The following is a 24,120-nucleotide window of genomic DNA, read 5'->3' as shown; positions in this document are numbered from 1 at the left end:
TCTGAACATGACAAAGTTTCATTTCAAGATTCTTGGGGCCTGGAGTGGTACTGCATGCCTGTAATCTCAACACACTGGGGAGACTAAGGCAAGAGGATATGAATTCAAAGACAACCTCAGCTTACAGCAAGTTGGAAGTCAGCCTGATCTATATGAGACTGTCTCAGAAACAAAGAAACAAACTAAAACAAAGATTCTCTCTTGCTTGGGACATTTTTGAGAACCAAATGGTTAGATAATCATAGTCAGTCTGGACACAAGAAAAGAATGTCCAATTAAACATCCTGAGGAGTGGTGGTATATGCCTATAATCTCAGCATTCAGGAGGCTGAGGCAGAAGAATTGTGAATTTGAGGACAGTCTGGTCTTGTCACAAAAAGCTTTTTTAAAAAATATCACTAGTTTTCTGACTTAGGTCAGCTGAGAGGCTGAAAGGAAGTAGTCTTCTCGAAAAAGTCTTAATCTGATTTAAGAGTACCAGAGAATTGCTTAAGTATTTTTTAAACAGAAATTCTAATTCCTTCTCAGAACAAGGTTATGAAATACGTTCTCAAAAATCTATTCCTACCTGAGTGTGGTGGTACATGCCTTTAATCCCAGCACTTGGGAGAAAGAAGCAGGGGGATCTCTGTGAGATAGAGGCCAGCCTGGTCTACCTAGTGAGTTCCATGCTAGCTGGGGCTACAGGTAAACGTTGTTTCAAAACAACCAAAAAATAAAATCTCTTCTGGCAGAGTTACTATTTCACAATCGAATTTATGTGAACAAGAAGAAATCTTCACTGTCCACTTGACTGGATTTAGAGTCACCTGGGAGACACATCTCTGGGTGTAGGTGAGGGTGCTTCCAGAGAGGAATCTCAGGAGGGAAGAACTGCCCTGAATGTGGGTGGTACCATCTCAGGGCTGGGGTTGCAGACTGAAGACAAAAGGAGAAAACATGAGCAGCAGCATTCAGCACTAGGCTTCCTGACTACAGGTGCGCTGTGACCAGCTGCTTCAGGCTCCTGCTGCCATGCCTTCGCCAGGATGGATTTTAACCACAAACTAAATAAACCCTTCGTCCTCACTTAGGTTGCTTTTTGTTAAATATTTGAGCTCAATAAGGACAAACATGTCAAGCATTTGAGCAAAACAAGAAGTAACTAACACAGGTGATTTGAGAATCCTCCAAAGAAGAGAGTGCCCCTTCCCCAAGGGCCTCTATTTTCACCATTAGAGCACTAGGAAGGAGTTACAGCTCAAAAAATTACAATGATAATAGGTGGGGGAACTTCTGAAGGAATATTCCGTCAAGAGTTAACAGTGATGAGCAATTATCTCTGCAAAAATTGGAATTGGCAATAGTGTGATTATAGAAGAGTTCCGGTTTTATACTGTGTATCTTTAATGTTTTATTTTTTAAATACTTAGCAGGTATTAATTCTGTAATGATAATGATACAAATGTATTTTTTAAACATCAAGTCAGTTTTGGCAGATGAGGGGTGTGTGTTATTACTATCTTGAGTCCATTTTCTTAAAAAAAATGTTTAATATATGTGGAGGCTAGAGGACAACTTTTGTTCTCTGCTTCCACCATGCGGTTCCTGAAAATTGAACTCAGGTTATCAGGCTTGGAGACAAGTGCCTTTACCCAGTAAGCCATTTTGCCTGGCCCTTTGAGCCCATTTTCATTGCCAAGTACCAACCAGTTTGTCAGATGAGCCAAGCATTCATATTGGCTCTGAGGAGCAGAGGTACAGCAGTGGTTTTCCTATTTTAGCTGCATCAGAATCCCCCAGACGGTTCAAGCGTGAGCCATTGTGTTCCCAGTTTGGAAGGTCTGGGATGGGGGTCTACAATGTGCGCTGCCAGTCAGTTCCCACACAGTGCTGGTGGTCACCACACCTGATGAGAAAGAAACCTTCAGCAGCAGAATAGAAGTCTAAGCTCAGGGCTGGCAAGCAAAATGAGGCACAAACTTCACTGACTCTCCAGCTTTGCCTCTAGCTGATCTGTAGTTATTTTGGAGTGAATAAACTTGATTTAACTGACTTTATTTAATAAGAAGTTGTGTTAGATAAGGGTTGTGCCATATCTTATTAGGTAAGTACCTGGTTCAGAGACTATTCAATTAACTCCCATGCCTCTGGGGCTGGAGAACCGGTCTGAGGTTGGCTGCTTGCTCTTAGAGTTTCTCAACCTCGGGGTGCCTGTGACTCATAACCCTCAGCTCAGACCACTGGTCTTGTTCCTGAGCCCTGGGGTGGTGACATTGGGGGTAATGGGTAGTAATGGCTACAATACCTATTTCCTGTTTGGAAGCAGCATGGGGTTATTACTGAAGGAGGCAAAGCATAGGGGACCCCCCCCCATAATCCATCAATCACAAAAGTATTCTTTTTCCAGTGATCCCTAACATTAACCCTTCTAACCATTTTTGGGGGGGTCTTTTTGAGACAGGGTCTCCCTGTAGCCCCAGATGTTCTGGAACTCACTATGTAGACCAGGCTGGCTTGAACTCACAGAGATCCACCTGCCTCTGCCTCCTGAGTGCTGGGATTAAAGGTGTGCACCACCACACCCGGCCCTTTTAACCATTTTATTAAACCTGTGGTTCAGTGGCATTAAGTACACTCAGAGTACTTCAGCCATCACCACAATCCCACTCCAGAACATTTCATGATCCCACACTGAAACTTTATAACGATTATTGCATATATATCTGCTTTTATTGAAATATAATTCATGGGACTGGAGAGATGGCTCAGCAGTTAAGAGCACTTACTGCTCTTGCAGAGGACAGGGGTTTGATTCTCAGCACCCACATAGTGACTAACAACCATCCTAACCCCAGTTCCAGGGGATCTGGCATCCTCTTCTGACCTCCATGGGCATTGCAAGACAGGTGCACTGAATGAAATACATGCAGGCAATACACTCATACACATAAAATAAAAATAATAAGTAAAGTGTACAATTCAACTTTTTTTAGTATATTCACATTTGTCCAACCATCCACACAATTAACTTTAGACTCTTTTTTTGTCATGCCAAAAAGAAACCCTATACACATTAGCTATCTCTAATTCCTCCAGCCATAGGAGATTACAAACTTTCTGGCTTTATGGATATGCCTGTTCTGGACTTTCATGAAATGGAATCATACAACAAATGACCTTTTGTGACCAGAGTCTGTCAGTTGGCATCATATTTTCAAAAGTGATCCATGTTACAGTGTGAACCAATATTCCATTCTGTTTTATATCCTCTTTCAACAAGATTCAAATTTGAACTCAGTATCTCCTCCACATCACCACCAAAACAAAACTTCCTTCTCTACTTGGTTGAGGAATCCATCCATCCAGCTTCCAAGTCAGCTAGCAAGATGCTTCATTAGAATCTTCTATCTTGGTTCCTTACTAATACAAATTGTCTGCATCACCAGATTCTGTCAGATGTACTTAAAAAATGGCTCTCGAATGGTCACTCCTCTGGGTCAGAGGAATACTATCACAATGCTCGCCTTTAATTTCTCTGGCCTCTTGCTGGTTTCTCACATTTCCCCAGGCTCTCCCTCCTCCAATCCTGCTCCACAGAGCAGAGCTCACAGGTGACCTTCCACAAATAGATCTACTTAGGAACTTTTACTGCTGCCCATTGCCTGCAAGGTCTTGTTCACGTTCAGCTGGCACAGAGACCAGTTAGATCAAATATCTGGCTGCAGTCATGCCCCTTCCACACAAGGTCCCAAGAAAACACAATCTGTTCCCCAGACTCTGAGCATTCTTTCTTGTTCTTCCTTCCCTCTATCTGGAATGATGACAAACTCTGTACAGCCTAGAGATCCAGCTCCAATGGAACCTGGCCTGTGCTGGGACCCATGAACTTAAAAGTTCATGGAGGAAAAGAAGCCATTTGTGCAGGCAATTCCTACTTTTAATTCTTCATTGCTGATTGATGAGATCAAAAGCTCTCTCTTGTCAGTTTACCAGTTCCCCCACCTTAAAAAATTACCCTGTTAGTCTGGCATGGTGGCACAGCCTTTTAAAGGTAGAGGCAGGAAGAGTTCTGTGAGTTTGAGGTCAGCCTGGTCTGTGTAGTGAGTTCCAGGTCAGCCAGGGCTACAGAGTGAGGCCATGTCTCCAAAAACTTGGCCTGTTCCTGTGGTTCATTCTAAAGTTAAATACCAATTTTTCTCTTCAATGTTAATTATATCACTAGGCTTATTTTACACACATGATCTTAATGTGTGGTGCTTCTGGAAAGTGTTTTGATCATACTTTTATTTTTTATTTTATGTATTTGAGTGTATTGCCTGCATGTGTGTAAGTGCACCTGTGTCATGCAATGCCCAAGGAGGTCAGAAGAGGGCATTGGATTCCCTGGAACTGGAGTTAGGATGGTTGTTAGCTGCTATGTGTGTGCTGGGACCTGAGCCTGGGTCCTCTACAAGAGCAGCCAGTGCTTAACCATTGAGCCATCTCTCCAGCATCTTTATTTGCATCTTAATTGTGAAACTATTCTTCCTTATATAAGCACTCCTTATAATTTTCTGCATAGGCAGTAGCAGTAGTAGAAAACTTAAAAGCCATACTTGCTAATCTCATATGACTGTCCTCCCAATTTACCATTTTCTTAGACAAAGCAGTGCTATAGAAAAGAATGGGAAATGTTGCTGGGCATGGTGGCACATGCCTTTAATCTGAGGACTTGGAAGGCAGAGGCAGGCAGATCTCTGGGATCTCTGTGCGTTCAAGGCCAACCTGGTCTACATAGTAAGTTCCAGGCCAGTTGTGGCTACAAGGAGACCCTGTCTCAAAAAGACCAAAACAACAACAACAAAAAGAATGAAATGATATTCTTAACAAGCCATTCTATATACTTGTCCTCTTTTGTGCAATTTAATTAATTAATTAATTAATTGTGTGTGTGTTTGTGTACCTTGGGTGTTCCAGAGGAACCATCTACTTTGTTTTTTGAGAGATCTCTCACTAAGACCTGGAGCCTTCTGATTAGGCTAGACTGGTTGGCCAACAATCCCCAGGGATGTGCCTGTCTCCACCTGGCCCAGCGCTTGGATTACAAGCGTGCACCGCCATGCTCAGGTTAAATGGGTGCTGGAGATCAAACAAAGATCCTTCTGCTTGTGCAGCAAGCACATTACCAATGGCGCCTTCTCCCCAGCTGCTTATTTTGTGCATTCTACATACAAGTTGCTGTACCTAATTACTTTGGAAGTTGATTGCTGGGACATTCCTTAGAATTTTAATTATTTATTTATTGGTGTGCACATGATCCACCGCAGAACAGTGGAGATCAGAGGACAATTTTCAGGAGTTGGTTCTCTTCTTCCACCATTGGGTCATAGGGATCAAACACAGGTCATCAGGCTTGGTGGCAAGCACCTTTACCCACTAAGCCATCTCACTGTCCCTCATTCTTTCTATTTTTAAACAGGAACACCCTGTTACAGTGTTATAGTTGTGGAAGAAAGCACATCTTACTGTCTACTTGCTTCCTTTATGTTTTCCTTTGCAAAGAAAATTTCTGAAGGAAATCATGGTTTAAATGTTTTATACATGATCTGCTCTGATTTGATGGTTTCTGCATCTCTACAGAGCAGATAAACACTGTTTTTTTTTAATTTATTGGAATTTATTGGTATCAACTCTGGTCTACATAATACAGCAAGATGATAGTTCTGTGGCTTTAGATCTTGACATAAATTATCTTTAACCCGGTGTACCCACAATGCAAAGGATGAAGGGAAAAGACTTGTCTCAAAACTATGGACACCAAACCTTCCTTGCTCACTTCCTGAAAATACTATCTGCTAGCATTTTCCACTACAGTTATTATTTTCCTGATTGTAAGTATGAAGACATTCATATGTGGACAAATATCTTGAGGCTAGGCAAATACCCTGCTTCTGCTTAAACTTTTACTTACTATTTTGGGGATTTTAGTCAGATTGTGCTTGTACTAGCTCTGACCATGGTGTTCTTTTTTTAGTGTGTATGTGTGTAAGCCTGCAGTAAGAATAGGTGTATCATGTGAATTCAGGAGCCTGAGGAGGACAGAAGATCCCCTGAAGCTGGAGTTAGTTACAGGTATTTGTGAGCTGGCACATATGTACTGGCAACCAAACCTGAGTCTTCTGCAAGAACAGTAAGCACTCTTAACTGCTGAACCATCTCTCTAGCTCCTGGTTTTTGAGACAGGGCCTCACTGTGTAGCCCAGGCTAGCCTGGACATCACTATGTAGCCCAGGGTGGCCTCAAACTCATGGCAATCCTCCTTCCTCAGCCTCTCAAGTGGTGGGATTATAGGTGTGAACTACCATGCCCAGATAACCATGATGCTCTAATGGTGTTCCTCTCCTCTTAGTTTCTTTTTAATTTATTGATTAGAATTCCTATGCAAAGATATCATGTTCCCTTCTCCTTGATTTCTTGATTTTAAAAGGATTTTACTATTTTTATTTATGTATATGTATGTCCATATGTGTGCTGGTACCTGAAGAGGCCAGGAAAAGGCGTCAGATCCCGTGGATCTGGAGTTACAGGCAGTTGTTAACTGCTCTATGTGGGTGCTGGAAACCTAACTCAGGTCCTTCGGAATAGCAGTGAGGGTTTTTAACCACTGAGCCATCTCTTCAGCTCCTCTTTGATTTATTTTCTTATCTGTGGCTTGAATTATTCCAGCTTTGGCCTTTGGAACCATGTATCCTTTTGGTGTGCCCTATCATTTTTGTTGAACTCATCTTTACTTTCCGGCACTGAGATTTTTACTCCACAAAGCTCATCAGAAGCACTATATAATGAGTATCTTTTGTGAAGTCCTCAGCATGCAATTTATATTAATGTAAAGATGATATTAAAGGTTATTAAAGCAAAGTATCATTCATTACATGTAAATTACAGATGTTAAGTCCAAGTACATGGCGAGAGCCAGTATGGTAGGCTGTAAGTGCTGGAGAAGCAGAGGCTCAAGTACCTTCAATTTTTATCCCCAATATTACTACCACTGAGCAACACAGTGCTGCCTTTTAAATCATGTGAGACCATTTTAAATGTGACAACTCAGTTTACATTTTCCAAATGCATTATCTATTCTGGTAGAAATGGGAGTGTAGTAGGACAAAGACGTGGTATTAAATACAATTGTATTTCTCTAGAAATATTCATGAAATGAATTCATATGCTTTGAAATACTGCATTAGCTATTCTGTTAAAAGATACACTTGTAAGGAGGAGGCAGGATGAGGAATTACACTCGTATTCATGTCAGCGGCTGGACTGGAATCTTGATGTTAACTTCTCTTGTGCTGGTTAGCAAAAGTTTCTCAAATGAAAATGAAAGGACAATAAGAACGATTCAGAAGAACTAAACAATAAGTGAAAGGAATGTTCATTTGTAATTTAGAGAACTGAAGATTAAAAAAATCTTGTGTTTTAAATAGAATGTACACTTGGTTTAGTTAAGGCATTACAATCAGGGTGTAACTCAAGAACTTAGAAAAATTAAGTCTTGCTATCAGTCTTTTATGATAAAATGATAAAGTTGTCTTTGCAGGAAGCACACTCAGATCAAGGAGTAGGGCTAGAGTACTTTGAATCAAGAAGGAAAAGGTAAGGGCTGGAAAGATGGCTTAGTGGTTAAGAGTACTGGATGCTCTTGCAGAGGACCTGGGATCAGTTCCTAGCACCCACATGGTAGCTACCAACCATCTGTAACTCTAGTTCCAGGGGAGCCAATGCCCTCTTCTGGTCTCTGAAGGCATTACATGACATGGGTCTACTTACATGCATACAGGCAAAAAATACTCATAAAGTAAAATTTTTTAAAACAAGGAAAAGGTAGGGATGGGGCACAGTAGTAGAGTATTTGCCCACTTATGAGGTTAAAGCTCTAGCATCACAAAAATAAAGTATTCCTTGAGAATGAGACAGACTGTAATGTATATTATATCGGTAAATTGTCCTGTGCTTTTGAACTCACTGAGAAGCTGACTCTGGAATCATGGTTGTCCCTGCTCCCATTTCAGACCCAGACCTGTCTGTCTTAAACTGTCCTCCAAGAGCCCTTGTCTGGAGATGGGCTGGTCCCCATAACTATGTGGCAGGGGACCAGCCCATGAGTAAACTATTTTTGATAGGTGTTACTATTGTTTAGCCCATGATACAAAAATGATTGTAGTGGGAAAGAGAAGTTAGAAGTTCAGCTTTGGGAAGCTCATCCATGAAGAGAAAGCTCAACTAGGAACCTCAGCTGACTGCTTCAAGTTTTCCAGTTGGTTTCTGATGGGTGTTGAGCATCTGATTTGATGGTATTTTGCTTTCTCTGTCCCTCCCTCCCCCATCTCTCCATTCTTTTCTATGACTTGCTATATACTTAATAAACTCATTCAAAACAAAGTATGGCTATTGTAGATCATTCTTGAGACTATAAAAACAGACCAAGACTTAAAACCTCAGGCAGTCTACCTTCATCCATGTAGGGCTGGCAAAACAATTCAGTGAAAAAGGTAAGATTACGACTGAGACTAAGCTTTTGATTCTATTCACCCTCTTCAGAGTTCCATTGCTAGTTGCTGGTTTAGGTGTATTGGCCTCTGTGATGTCCAGGTAAATCCAACTATGGTAGGCTTCATCAACAGTGTTCAGTGATTTTTGACTCATCACTCTGAGAATGCATTGTCAGTTATCCACCAATTCCCAGCACCCCAGATGCCAGGGTACTCTAAGTCCAGCTCAATTTTTTCCCATGTTGAAATATACCCAGTCACTTTTAGGGGTCTGAATATCTTTGAGAAAGTATTAGGATGGTCCAGTGACTCTGGGCTTAACCAAGAGAGTGGCTTCTGGAATGGGACAGATCTCAGACCAGTTCTGGGGGTATTCAGGGGGTGAACATTCTAGAAACAGTGGGTTAAGCCAGGCTGTGAGTTTCAGGGTTTGTCAAGTGAAATATCATATCCTAAGACTTCATTGCCCTGATTAGACTGTGGATATGCCAAGACATGTAATGAGTGAGGCAGCTGTGTGCATGAGCCTTCTCCCTCTTGATTAGTCTCTTTAGATCCCTGTGAAACACATGGACAGTATCTAGGAGGATAACGTTAACACTCTGTTGTTCCTAACACCCTGACTTTAAGTATCTCCTCTCTTCCCCTCTCCCTCTCCTCCAGAGTCTTACTATATAGCCCAGGCAGGCCTTGAACTCAGAACTCACGGTCCTTCAGTCCTTCTTGCCTCAATCTCACTGCTGAGGTCCCTGACCACTCCCCCCTCCCCCCTTCATGAATCAAAGAGCTATTGATAAGAACATCTTTCTGTAGAAATCCTGGGACAGGACCAGTTGCTAAGCAGTGACCCATTATCACAGCCAGCTCTCCATTGGGCATGGGGTCAGCTTTTATTTGTTGCTTTTGGGCTGACTAGCTCTCACAGCCTCCATTTGCAGGGCCAAGGATCTAATTTCTCTCTTGTCTCACTTTCTTGGCTGTTTTGTCTCGGATTACTTCACTATCTCTTTCTACCACCAGATGGTGGAAAGAGAAAAGGAAATAGGCTGGTAAATGACTGTGGTTGCAGGCAGGTATCTATAGCTGAAAGGTGTGGTGGAGCAGGGACCCAAAAAGGACCTTGTGAGTTGCCCTGGGATTCCTACAGATTCCTATTTTGATTGTAGCGTCCACTCAATTGTTGGGCACCCAGGTGTGAAGGTTAGTATGACACAATGACGCCTGTTGGGGAGGGAGCCAGTCTTTGTCTCTGGACCTGGGAACGTTCCTGGGCAGCAGAATCCTCACCTGTGCCAGGGACCGCCTGGTCTGGGGTTAGGAGGGTCCCTTTGAGAGGTGGTACTGAGCGGTGCACCCGCCCGCCCCTCCACCGCTTCGTTGCATCCTTTTCTTTCTGTTCCTCTAGCCCACCACCTCCTACGCTCCCAACTCGCACCTGGCCTGCCTGCATTCCCACGCTGCACCGAAAAGCCCCTTTCTCTTCCTTTTCCCAACAGCCCCTGGCATGCAGCCTTTTCCCCAACTGCCTAGATCCCCTCCAGGGGTCACCTGTTAAGGACCCAGCAGGTGTCTGGCTCTCCATCTGCAGGTGGCTTCCCCTCCCATAGCCCGTCCTCCACCTATCCTAGTTTCCCACCCCTCAAGGGACCCGCCTCCCTGCTCCTCCTTTTCCACGTGCCCCTCAACTCCGAGGGCCCCTCCCCCACGGACCCCCCAAATCTCCGGTCTCGAGGAGTCTCGCGGCATTTCCTGGGGCGTGAGCCGAGCCACGGCGGATAGGGGGCGGCCGTCTTGGAGCTCGGGTCCCCGGTAGAGCGGGCGTGGAGCAGGGCAGCTGAGCCGGGCCAGGGCCGCAGAGACGCGCCCCAGAGTCTGGCTGGACACGGTTCGGGCCCCGCCCCTCCGGTCCCGCCCCCGCCTGGAGGCCGCGCGTCTCCTGCGGGCGGAGCCGAGGAGCTTCGCTTCGGCGTCGGCGAGGAGGAGGGGAGAGCAGGCGGCCGTAGCTGCCGAGCGCTGTGCTGGGCGGCGCTTTTTTTTTCTTCGTAATTTCCACTCTCAGAGAGCAGGAAACCGGGAGCAGCCGGGCGCAGCGGGGCCGCGATGCAGCAGCAGCAGCAGCAGGAGTCGCCCCAGGGCAGCAGCTGCAGCGGCAGCAGAAGCAGCAACGGGCGGCGCTGAGCCACCACCACCACTGAAGGAGAAACCGGCCCAGCTGCAGCCGCGTCCCGACGCCCGCGCCCCGGATCCCCGCGCCGCTATCTCGGCGCCCCGAACCCCATACCTGGTTCCGCCAACTTTCACGCTGCCTCGGCGGCTCAGCCCGGCTCGGCGCCAATGGGTGAGTGCTAGGGTCCCCCGAACGCTACAGCCCATCTCTGCCTAGGGTCGGCGCGCCCATCCCGGGACCGCAGACCCGGAGAGAGCTCCCCGGAGCGGGGCCTGGCCAGGTGACATCGCGCTGGGTGCCCTCAGCCGCCTCGCGTACCCAGATTCACTCCCACTCGCTTTCGTGTTCCTGCGGAGACCGCGCGCGGTGCGGACGGGCACCCAGGGCAACCTGGGCAGAAGATAGTGGGGGCCGATCCCCAGGCCCTCTGGGTTGAAGGATGCAGGGGGTGTGGTTGGCTTTTTGGGGAGGGCGGGGATAGTTTTATCTTTGCCATTTTCTCACCCAGGCTCACCCTCCTAAGTGCTGGGAGTACAGGTATCTGGACCTGGTGGGTTCCGGCCCTACGCAGGGCTCTTGGGGCTCGCAGAGCCTGTCTGGCCCAGCCTGGGATGAACCTGGAATCTTGTGGTTTCCTGGGGAGGGTTAGATTGCCCTTGCTGCAGGCTGATGGGGGTGGTGGGATAAGGAAACGCCCCAGTACCGGGCCTGGCAGGCTGTCCTAGGGTCACCGCACCCCTCTCCCCAAGCACATATTTGTGCTTTCAGCTCTGTCTCTGCCTCTTTCCCTGGGGTCTGGCTCCCTCTCTAGTACTCAAAGGCTGCTACTTCTAACCTCTAAGTCTGCAGGGCCAAGGAATTGGAAATGGTGATGCAGTCCAAGATTTACCTACCAAACATCATTTCCATGTAGGCAGATCTCCTGGGTCCCATTTGGTATAGACTCGCTAGTATGGGAACTACCTTGCTGCCCAGAGGAGCTGGCACTTTATTGAGCAAGGGATTTGTGATAGATTGTCTGGTCTATCAAACGTTTGGTTTACCCAGGTAATATGTAATACAGCCAGCCTCTATTTTTCATGCTTCTAGCTCATTATCTTTGGGTGTTTCTAGGCCAAGTATAGGCAGTGTGCACAGTATAATAAATCATCATAAAGTGAGACCTTTCTGTATTCAGGTAATAGGATTTGGGTATGCCAGATAGGCAAGCAGTTATCAGATGCTCAGGAGTACAGAAGAAGCCCTGGAGGAGAGTTAACCCAGTCAATTGTTGATCAGCAAAGTTCAAATCCCATTTGTGATCATTTGCCAAAATGGTTTCGTTTTCCAAAGTGGTAGTGTTCTAGTGGCCTTTCAACTGTGTCACTTGTTTCTTTCACACCAGCCTAAATCAGTTCCTTTCTCATATGACTTTTTCATAGCGGTATTACCAATTATAATGTGGTTAATATTTATCTCCCCTACTGGAGGCTCAGTGAACATGGGGGCAGCATTGTGTTGTGTGGTACTGCTTGGAACTATTTACCTTGATGCCTGGCACCAAGCAGGCTCTAAATCAACGTTGAATGAATGAATGAATGTATGAATGAATGGCATGAAATGCTGCTACTCCATGAGAAACAAAGCACTTAACTCACATTTTTGTTTTGCTTTTACCTGTGATATGATAATTTAGTTCACTGACAAAAGTATATACTTTTTAAAACTTACAGGTCACTTTAGAAGTGTATTGTTTTTTCCAGAGGTAACAGGAAATATCAGGATCACCTTTCATTTTTAGTGGGTTACTGAAAGAGTTACATACAAAAAGAAGTACAGTTCAAATGTCCTTGCGCATGGCCAACCTGTTTTTTGTAGATCCCAACAGGAGGAGGGATGGTGTCTCCTTTAAGAAGCAGCAGACCTGTTTATCATTGAGATCTAAACTGTTTTCATTCTTTAGACTCTCTTAGGAAAATGAGAGAGGGCTTCTGCAATTTATAGTCCCTTTCAGTATCATTTTTAAGTTGTAACCTTTATGGAAGTGGGGGCAGACATCAATTATTAATTTATTTCAGAGAGTGCTAAGATGAAAATGAATGTCATTTAATTCATTATAATGTGTGTATGTGGGATTTAAGGTGCTTGTAGTAGTTCATTGGTAAAGATCAGTCCCTGCTCCCTAATGTATCCTCAGTGATATATTTGCAACTAAATACAGTTATTTAATAGTTGAATCAGTATGTTTTACCATCAGAAGACCTAGTAGTGCTAGGGTTGTGTATACACACAAAAGTACAGCCCTTTCCCCGAGTCTCTCTGGTTTTCATGAGATTTATCCAGTTTATCAGTTCGCTACACTTGTAGTCTTGCTTGGCCTGATAATGATTTTTCTGCTGATGGAAAGCACAATAAACTATATCATGTAGCCTTTGATATGAACACTAACTGAAAATCGTGAAATCCCTAGCCCTGAAATGAAGTTGCTTGGCTGTGAAATGGTCTCTTACAGCCTGCAGTGCCAGACACAGGGAAAACCTCTTATAATCCAGCAGTGCACATACTGTGACCCAAATCTTAGAGTTGTGAAGGGTTTGAAAGTCAAACAAATGATTTCTGGGCAAGAATTTCCAGAATAGCAACAGTTTGGGCAGTTTGTGACAATGTTCTATCAGTGGTAGACAATGCTAATCTAAAGCTAAAATGAATCCCATGTGATGGCTTCCATAAACAAGCCTTGAGTTAAAAAAATGGAAGGGTTCTCACCTTTATTATGCATGCCCTTTACCCCTTTATATCCAGCATGGTCTGAGCAAAACCTTGCTGGTTGCACAGACCTCGGTTGTTTGCTGTTTTGCTCCTTCAGCTCCTTTTGTATTAACGATATTCTTTCATCAAGGTTGGTGTTTGTAATTTTTTTAAAGTATGTGGCATACAATGGTCAGTAATTTGCCCATCCACCCAATATTTATTGACCTCCTGTGTTGTGCCAGGAACAGGTGTATCATATGCATAGTCCTGTCAATGTGGACTTCTCAAACTAGTAGAGGACTTGAGTGCAATGGTCATGGCAGTGTGTAACTAAAAGCTATATAGTAGGCTCATGAAAGGAGAGAGGGGAATCTGGTGTGGGCTGGAGCATGCTGAGGATGATGTCTTTGAGGAGATTGTGAGTCATCACTGTCCTCCAGTCACCTGCTCTCCTCCGGACCACACCTGGAGTTCAACACACTGAGTTTTCTTCCTACTTCAGGCAGAACACACACCATGGGGACTATGGGGTAACTGGGCAAAAGGGTGTGAGAGGCTAACTTAAGGGATTTGTAACTGTGTCAGGTGGTTTGGAGAGTGTTTAAGGGAGCCAGGCACTGCTCTGGGTTGGATGCTGCCAGGGATACTTCTGTGATTGAGCGTTACAACAAATGTTCTCTAGAAGTGGGGAAAACTGGAGCTTGGTGAAATCTAGGGTTGGTAGAAAAGCAGCAGGCACTCAGTAAGATTGGAGGATGTATGGTCAGTTCTGTGGTTTGGACAATGCTCATGTTTTGTCTTTGTTCAAACATGATTATGAGGTGGCTTTGTTTGTGTCTTGTCCTGTTCTGGTCACATGGTGGGCCTTGCCTGATGCTGGTGCTCTGGGGAATAGTGTTTCTCTTCAACAGCACACTCAAACCTGGCTGTGAGCATCCATCCAGCTTCCAGACAGGAGGATCCCTTTTCTGTTTCTCAGAGTTAACTCAGATGAGAAGGCTCAGTGACAGGAGGTAGTGGGTAAGGAAGAGACTTTAAAAAAAAAATTATTTTTTTCCAGACAGGAGGATCCCTTTTCTGTTTCTCAGAGTTAACTCAGATGAGAAGGCTCAGTGACAGGAGGTAGTGGGTAAGGAAGAGACTTTAAAAAAAATTATTTTTATTTTGTGTGTATGTGTGTATTGCCTGCATGTAGGTAAGTGCACCTGTGTCGTGTAATGCCCGCGGAGGTCAGAAGAAGCTGTCAGATCCTCTGGGACTGCATTTACAGACAGTTGTTAGCTGCCATGTGGGTGCTGCGATTCGAACCCGGGTCTTCTGCAAGAACAACCAGTATTCTTAACCGCTGAGCCATCTCTCCAGCACGGGGAGACTTTTTCGGGTATATTCTGTGGCTACTTCTTTAGTACCATCTGTCTCTGGTGTTGGACTTTTGTTCAACATTAACCAAAATGAGCAACTGAAAAGCTATACCAGGGGAAGACATAGAGTAACACAGAACAAGCTGCTGAGGAGAACAAAGAAATCAAGCTATGCCTGGGAAAGATGCAGCACAGGGAAGTACCGGAAACCTTATAGTGTTAGAAGTGAGCAATTAATACAGTGGTTTTCAGAGTGTGGTGCCCTGGGATCCCTTGAGAGACAGAGATTCTTTGGTACCATCAGCAAACCTACTGAATCAGGAATTCTGGGGGGTGATATCCAGCAATCAGCATTATAATAAGCCCTCCAACATTATAAAAAGCCCTTCTTTTAATTTTTAAATGTTGCTATTATTTATTTATGTGCATGCCATGGCACATTGTGGAGATCAGAGGACAACTTGTGGGAGTCAGTTCCCTCCTTCCATCTTGTGGGTCTTGGGATTGAGCTCAGGCAGTCATGCTTGGCAACAAGTGCTTTTATATGCTCAGCCATCTTGCAGGCCCTGGTACTGGTGCATGGTCAAGTGTGCAAACCCCTTGCCTTTCAGAGGAGTGCTTCTGGCTCATTGGCATACACAAGGCATTCTGTTCATAACAAGATGTTCTGGACATTAGGATGTGGACATCCGGGCTGTGAGGAAGCAGCATTATTCTTCCTGCCACACTTATCTTAAGTGGATTTGGCTTTTCCTGGTTTCTCCTGGATAACTGAACATTCATAATTAATCATCTTCCTCCTTGAAGATTCTATCTTTGGTTTTAACCTGAGTTTTAAAAGCTTGTTAATAAAGCCATCTGCTATAATTTTAATATGTCCCCTAAAAGTTCATGTATTAAAAACAATCCCCAAATTAATGCTAATAGTATTTGGAAGTGGAGCTTTTAGGACACAAGTGGGAGTTGATGAGGTTATGATGGTGAGACTCCATGATGGAATTAGTGACTTTATTTATTTTTTTATATTTTATTTTTAAAAAACATTTTATTTATTATTTTTATTTTATGTGTATGAGTGTATTGCCTGCATGTATGTGAGTGCACCTGTGTCATGCAATGCCATGGAGGTCAGAAGAGGGCTTCGGATTCCCCTGGAACTGGAGTTAGGACGGTTTGTAGCCACCATTTGGGTGCTGGGACTTGAACCCAGGTCCTCTGCAAGAGCAGTCAGTGCTCTTAACCACTGAGCCATCTCTCCAGCCCCAGAATTAGTGCTCTTAACCACTGAGCCATCTCTCCAGCCCCAGAATTAGTGACTTTATAAGAAGAGGAAGAGACCCTTGTTAGCATACTTGCTCTGTTACCTCTTGCAATGCATGATATGAACCAGCAAGGTAGTTCTCCATAGGCTCCAAGCAGATGCCAGTGCCATGCTCTTGGACTTACCAACCTTTCAAAGAGGGAGCCAAGTAAACTTGTATTCTTAATAAGTTACCCATTTCCACTGGGCATGGTGGCGCACGCCTTTAATCCCAGCACTCAAGAGGCAGAGGCAGGCGGATCTCTGTGAGTTCAAGGTCAGCCTGGTCTACATAGTGAGTTCCAGGCCAGCTGGGGCTACAGGGAGACCCTGTTTCAAAAAGACCAAAAAAAAAAAGTTACCCATTTCTTCCAGGCCAGCTGGGGCTACAGGGAGACCCTGTTTCAAAAAGACCAAAAAAAAAAAAGTTACCCATTTCCGGGTATTTGGTTATAATAACAGAAAACAGACTGAGACACCACCTTAAAGTTAGACTTTGGCTGGGCATGGTGGCGCACGCCTTTAATCCCAGCACTTGGGAGGCAGAGGCAGGTGGATCTCTGTGAGTTCAAGGCCAGCCCTGGGGCTACAGGGAGACCCTGTTTCAAAAAGACCAAAAAAAAAAAAGTTACCCATTTCCGGGTATTTGGTTATAATAACAGAAAACAGACTGAGACACCACCTTAAAGTTAGACTTTGGCTGGGCATGGTGGCGCACGCCTTTAATCCCAGCACTTGGGAGGCAGAGGCAGGTGGATCTCTGTGAGTTCAAGGCCAGCCTGGTCTACATAGTGAGTTCCAGGACAGCTGGGGCTACAAGGAGACCCTGTCTCAAAAAGACCAAAAAAAAAAAAAGTTAGACTTTGCATTGGTTGTTTTCCTCTTCGCTCTTCACTGCTGCTCTTTGAGACAGCTTCTCCTTACTCCTCCACTTTCACCATGTAGCCTCCAGAGGACCACTGGCCTCTGGCAAGGCCCTGATGGTGTTGTAGAATCCGTTCATGCCAATCTAACTCTTGAACAGTCAGTCTCCTGTTTACAAAACACATAATCTCAGACAGGCCTCAGCATCTTTGAGTTAACTAGAACTCATTTTCTTGACTTCTGGGACACCCAGTTTCCTCTCTTCCTCTTTCCTCTGCTGCTAGTTCTTCCCCCTCCACCTCTGGGACTCTTAATCCAGGTCTTCTTGATGTATAAAGTGTGCCATTGAGTGATCTCAGTTTCCTACCCCAATCTTGGTATCCCTAGCTCAAGATCTACTCAACTGTGAGTGCCTCAGGAAACTTCCCTGTACCTGGCACATGGCAAGCCTACAATTAATACTGGTTGTGAGAATTCCCATTCTTAACCTCCAGATAGGTTCACCTAGGTGTGTCTGAGACACTTCAAACTGAGCTTGTTGGAAACTGAGTTTAGCATTTCTCTTCCACAATTCCTGCCATGCCTTTAAAAAGAACAAAACAAAACAGAAAACAAAACAACAACAAAAACCTTCCATGGGACTGGAGAGATGGCTTAGTGGTTAAGAGCACTGGCTATTCTTCCGGAGAACCCAGTTTCTGTTCCCAGCACCCACATGGTGAGTAATAGCCATCTGTAACTCCAGTTCTAGAGACTCCAATTCCCTCTTCTGGCCCCTGCAGGCATTGCATGCATGTGGTGCACGTAAATACATGCGGGTAAAACACACATACACATACATTAAAATAATAAATAATTTTAATTATAAAAAACCTTCCAGGTCATTAAGAGTATTACAACCTTTCCTGTCACTTCCATAAGCATTCTGATATTTGCCTTGCCTCTTTTTATTGGTTATATATATGTATATATGTATGTCAGCACACATGCCACAACACATATGTAGTTAGTGCTCAGAGCACAACTTGGAGGAGTTGGTTTTCTCTTTCTATTATGTGGGTTCTGGGGATTGAACTCACGTTGTTAGGCTTGGCGGCAAGTGCCTTTACCCACCATGCTGTCTTGCCAGCCCAGTCTTGTCAGTGTGTGTATACACACATACATATAGAGGTCAGAGGATAACCTCAGTTTTCATTCCTCACATCCTTTCTTTTTGTTTAAGATAGGGTCTCTCGTTGGATTGGAACTTCGTGAAGTAGGCTAGGTTAGCTGGCCAGCAAGCTCCAGGGATCTGCCTGTCTTTATCACTTTTTTGCTGGGATCACAAGCATGCACCACCATGCTCAACCTTTGGTGTGGATTCTGGGGACCTGAACCCAGGCTCTCATGCTTTTAAAGCAAGCACTTTACCTACTGAGCCATCTCCCTACCCTGTGCCTTGTCTCTTGTTCCTTCCCCTGCCCCCTTTCAATCTCGTCCAGTCTCTCGTCAAGCCCTAGTATCTCGGGAATGGGTACCATGTGCCTACCCTCTAAATGCTTTAGAATTTGAATGTCTTATCATAGCCTTCTGAAGCCCACTGGCTACTCCCTGCCTTCTCTTTCCATATTCTTTTCCTTGTGTGTTCTGTCTTCTGAGCCTCTGCCCACAAAGCTCCCTCCATGGGCAGTGGGTATCTGTCTTGCATGCTTTGTAGGTGTCCCCCACAAGTTTCCTGTTGCTTTGTAACAAATTACTACAAAGCTAGTGGTTTAAAACAGCAGGCCCAAAGTTTAAAGTGGGTTTTATAGGGTTTATATCAAGGTGTAGGAAGGGCTGCATTCTTTCTGGAGGATTCTCTTTTCTAGCCTTGTCCAACTTCCATTGGCTCCTGCATTGCCTTGGCTCATGATGACGTTTTTCCAGCTTCTGCTTTGTTGTCCTCACATCTCCTGTCTTCCTCTGGTCCTCCTGCCTTCGCCTAATAAGGATTGCTATCTTTTATTGAATCCACCTAATAATGCCCTTCTCAAGAGCCTTAACTTGACCACTCACATGTTCTGGGGATTAGGATGTAGACATTTTTGAGGGGGCCATTATGTAGCCTCCATACCCCTCATTTGTCCTTTGAGGCATTCTTCGAAGATTACTGCACAACAGTTCATCCTGTATGAAGTCTGAAATCTCTGACTGGGTCTCCTCAGCTCCATTGCCCTGGCACATTGCCTGGCATACAGTAAGTGCCATATGCTAATGAATGAGTGAGTAACCCTTTCACTCAATTGTAGTTACTACTTGCAATTCCTGAGACTGTGGACTGCCAGCAGTGTGTGTGTGTGTGTGTGTGTGTGTGTGTGTGTGTGTGTGTGTGTATGTGTAGCTCTATAAAGTCCCTGTGTAGAACACATTGACAAGGTCTCTGTGACAGCTCATGGTGACCTGAAGAGTGACATCTCCTTTGTCACCTGGTTTCAATAAAGAACTACAAATTTCAAGATAAAAAATTCTCTCTGGCTCTGGTTTTCAGCTACAGTTGATTCTCCCCTCCTCCCCAAGTGGGGAGCATTTGACAATGTCTGGGGACACTTTCGTTGTCACACCTGGGGAGGGGGAGGAGGGTGGATGGTCAGTCTTCTGGCATCTAATAGGCAAAAGGCCACAGACAGCTACAAGACATCTTATGGTGTACAGGATAGTCTTCACAGCAAAGAATTAATTTGGCTGACAATGTCAGGCTTGCTGAGTAGAAGGAAGCCTTCTCTCAGGGTACCTTAGAGGTTCATTAACAGATGGTCAAAGCTCTGTTGCCTTACTTTATCATCTGATTTCATTCTGGATCCTAAGGATTTCTTCTGTATCCAGAGTCCTCATATTGTGAACGAGCCTGGAAGTTACTGGGGAGCAGGTATTTGGTACTCTCTTTCACTATTTTGTTCTTTGAGTATAGCGTGTACCAAAATTGTGGTTCCCTCTTCATTCAGTACCTGGGCCATTAACCTGGGGAAAGAGAGTGAGGACTTCTGGGCACAACATTGCTCACCTTGTTTCTCAAGGTGTTTGCTTCCTTTAGTGTTTTGCCTTCCTGGTGGGATGTGATTCTGTGTCAGGTGACACTGACTTAGTAGTCTTTGGAATTGAAATGCCACAAAAGCTCCTTCCCAGTCTTGGTTCATTCCAGGAAACGATGAGACAGGCTCATAGAGGCGAAGAGCATGGTCCCCTAGCAACAGTACCTGTTTGGTTGCTTTGTTCTGTTTTCTTTTTGGTGGTGTTTAGGATTAAACTCAGGGTTTCATTATGTAGTCCAGGCTGGCCTGGAACTCATTGTGTAACTGAGACTTGATTTGAACTCTTCCTCTGCTTCCCAGGTGCTGGGATTATAGGTGTGCACTACCATACCTGGGTTTTACTAAGTTTTTTAAAAGACAGCTTTATTGTGATATAATTCATGTACTATGTAGTTCACTGGTTTTTGACATATTGCATTATTAATTTTCAAAACCGTGGTAAATGTATATAACAAAATTTGCTATTTAACCCTTTTATGTTATTTTTTTTTTTTTGTCTTTTTGAGACAGGGTTTCCCTGTAGCCCTAGCTGTCCTGGAACTCACTATGTAAACCAGGCTGGCCTTGAACTCACAGAGATCTGCCTGCCTCTGCCTCCCGAGTGCTGGGATTAAAGGCATGCGCCACCATGCCTGGCCTCCCTTTTATGTTTTCAAATCAGTGATATAAAATATATTCAGTGTCCTACAACCATCACCAAATCTAACTCTAAAATTTTTTTTGAAACAGGATCTTACTGGCTGTCCTGAAACTTGCTATAAAGACAATGCTAGCCTCAAACTCACAGAGATCTGCCTGCCTCTGCCTCCTGAGTGCAGGGCCAAAAGTGTATGCTACCATGCCTGGCCTGGCCACTCTAAAACTTTTTAAAAAACGTAATTATAAATAAATTTAAAGCCAGATTTGAGTACAATGGTTTATCAAATAGAGACCATCAATAAAGAGATTACTAAAATGATCTAGGGGTTGGAAAGGTGGGTCAGTGGTTAAGATCACTGACTGCTCTTTCAGAAGACCACGGTTTGCTTCCCAGCACCCACATGGTGGGTAACAACTGTCTGTAACTTCAGTTCCAGGGGAATCTGACGCCCTCTTCTGATCTCTGTGGGCATTGTACAACATGGGTGCTCTTACGTACATTCAGGCAATACATTCATACACATAAAATAAAAATAATAAAAAATAGAATGATCTAAATAGAAATAGACTCCAAGAACTAAGTTGCTGTGAAACTTTAAAATGTAGTTTGTAAACTCTCTCATAAGATATCCAGGAACTATAAGATCAGAATTTATCTTTGTTATAATGTATTGCAATTTTTTCTCTTGGTCAGATGTGAGTTTTGTTTTCCTTTCCATTTAATTGTATTTTTTAGCATATTATGTTTCTTCAGAACTTATAAAAATGTCCTGTGATTTTATCTAAGGTTCCAATTTCTGGGCATATAGTGTCATGACTCATTGTATTCATTCTCTTTGAGCCATGTAGTCTTTTAATGAATAGAAAAGTATCCCATGGTCATTTCTACCTTAAAAGTTTGCCTGCCTGCCTGCCTTCCTTTTATTTTTTCTTTCTTTCTTTCTTTCTTTCTTTCTTTCTTTCTTTCTTTCTTTCTTTCTTTCTTTCTTTCTTTCTCTCTCTCTCTCTCTCTCTCTTTCTCTCTTTCTCTCTTTCTTCCTTTCGAGATGGGGGGGGTCTCACTAAACAGCCCTGGCTGACTGACCTGAAACTCACTATATAGACCAGGATAGTCCCAAATCTGTAGAGATCCACCTGCCTTTGTCTGTGGAGAACCGGGACTAAAGGTGTGCACTACTACGCCTGGCATCCCTAGTAGTTTTCTAATGTGAAGATCAGAGTCCTTGTCTCTTAGGAATTCCTGGATCTGCTAGCCACTTTGGAGAAAACTTGGAAGCCCAAGGTACCCAATTGAGATTCCAAGGGAATACAGGGGAAAGGAAGTGTGGTTTTGCTGTTTTGAAAATGTTTTGGCCCAGGGCTGGAGAGATGACTCAGTGGTTAAGAGCACTGGCTGCTCTTGCAGAGGACAGTTCAAGTCCCAGCACCCTCACGACAGGTAACAACTGTCCATAATTTCAGTTCCAAGGGAATCCAACATCTTCTTCTGACCTCCCCAGGCATTTCATGACACAGGTGCACTTACATACATGCAGGCAATATACTCATACACATAAAAGTAAAAATGATACAGTATTTTTTTTTAAAAAAGAAAATGTTTTGGCCCATGTCTCTTCTGTTTATCCTCTAGGTACCTTTCCTAGATCTGTCTCATCCCAGAGTGGAAATTTGAATTTACTTATACCCTGAAGTGGATAGTGTGAGTTTCTTGGTTGGGTAGCTTCCTTGGGAGTTACTGGGGTTCATTGAGAATACTTGAATCATGGGAGAAAACACTGCAACATAAAACTGATCTCTGGACTTCAAACATCCAGGGTTGATGATGGTCCATCTTTCTTCCCTTAAATTCTTTCAGCTGGTAAAGATTCACTGACTACCTGGTTGATGACCAGCACTTGTTTTCCAACTCAGCCCTTATTTTATGTGGATATATAGCTTGCAAGCAGGTCTGTAGTTTTCATTAGGGGACACTTAAACCAGGCAGATTGTAGCTAGTGGAGCTTGCCTCAGTGATAAAATGTGTTTATATTTAGCTTTAGGAGGGATAAAAAGCAGTTATAATAAAAAATCATGTAATATTTGTCTTAACAGTATTCAGCTAGCAAGAAAAGGCTTTTGCTTATTTCTTTGCAGTGGCCAGTGAAGTGGTGGGGCCGCCCCAGGAGTCTAGTCTGTCCCCAGGTGTAGGAACAGAGTGGTGAGATGGAGTGGAATTCATCTTGCTACTTTTTTCCTGTCTTGAATTAAATACTACAAATATTTGAGGACCATTAATCATTCATTTTGCATAACAAAGCACCATAGAACAGTATTATAGGCAATTTAAATTACTGTCTACTTAAACTTCAACTTCTTACTGATCAGCTTGCAAACACCAACTCATGTTTTGCTGGATTTTTTTTCCTGGTTCATTCTAGACTTGGAAGACTTGGAGCCATGTTCTAGGTCTGGTCCTCTGGGGCTTCACCAGATTTATCCATCACATGCCACCTCCCTGTACACTTCCAATTAGTTTAGTGTCCTGTCTAATTATTCCAGCTAGTTCTTATTTTCTTGTCTGGAGCTAAACGAGATGCTTTAACCTTGTTTTGGACAAGAACTGGAAAGGCCTTCCTTGCTTTGCTCTCCCCTCTCCTTAACCAGCTTCTCTATTGATATGCTTTCTTTACCAGATGGTTTTAGAAGCTGCCCTACCCCCTGCCTGAGCATTTTACAGACCCACTCTTGGATGAAATTAATTTGACTTGAAAGGATTCATAAATGGATTTTACCTTTCTCCTACTTTGGTCATTGAAACAAAACCAAACCATCTCTTTAAACTTGATCAAAATGGTGAACTTTTTTTTTTTATCTTGAGCTATTTCATTATGTTGCCCAGGCTGCCCTCAGAGCTCTTGAACTCAAGGGATACTCCTGCCTCAGCCTCCTGTGCTTAGATTGGCTGGTGCTATACTGACTCAGAAATCAACCCCAATATAGTCTGTCAGTGAACTCATCTAGGATACCTAATGTATGTTGGGCAGAATAGTTGTTAATTGATGCAAAGTTTTAGCATAATTGCTCCCTTTGACCACCATAAAACAAATGGAGAAAAAGCATAGATTTTTGGAGACTCCTTGGGAGTGGGTTGGGAGCCTGGGAATTGTCATCAGTTGCTTGTATGGGTTTTGTTTTGTCTTTATGAACAGACTCAGACTGGCTTTGAACTCATTATGTGGTTGAGGATCATCTTACACTCTGATTCTTCTGCCTCTACTTCCCAAGTGTTGAGATGACAGGCCTGCACCACTATAATCAGCTTAAAATTATATTTAAGGCTAGTTTTTGGAATTATTATATATCTACAGTAGTCAAAATTCTAAAGGCCAAAAGGTGCTTACATTTAAAGGTCCTTTTGGGGCATGATGGCATGAACTTAGTTCGAGGGCAACCTGGGCTACCTGAGACTGTTAGACAGAGAGTGAGAGTGAGAGCGAGAGTGAGAGAGAGAGCGAGAGCAAGC

General features: G+C 43.9%; 1 protein-coding gene across 3 annotated transcripts in view; it reads left to right on the top strand.

The window, feature by feature from the left end:
* The first annotated feature begins 10,358 nt into the window (after nucleotides 1–10,358).
* The window catches only part of Sh3kbp1 (SH3 domain containing kinase binding protein 1), a 390,661-nt gene continuing 376,899 nt past the window's right edge, over nucleotides 10,359–24,120 (top strand). The window contains exon 1 of one of the 3 annotated variants that reach the window (XM_029564790.1): nucleotides 10,359–10,848. In XM_029564790.1, coding sequence (XP_029420650.1) covers nucleotides 10,845–10,848 — 4 coding nt within the window. In that variant the 5' untranslated portion in view covers nucleotides 10,359–10,844. The remainder of the gene's footprint in view (nucleotides 10,849–24,120) is intronic. The other 2 variants (XM_008835702.2, XM_008835705.2) reach the window with 2 other exon arrangements.

This window comes from Nannospalax galili, unplaced genomic scaffold (genome assembly GCF_000622305.1).
Source record: "Nannospalax galili isolate Female #2095 unplaced genomic scaffold, S.galili_v1.0 scaffold217, whole genome shotgun sequence".
NCBI lineage: Eukaryota > Metazoa > Chordata > Mammalia > Rodentia > Spalacidae > Nannospalax > Nannospalax galili.
This window is presented reverse-complemented; position numbering and strand designations above follow the sequence as displayed.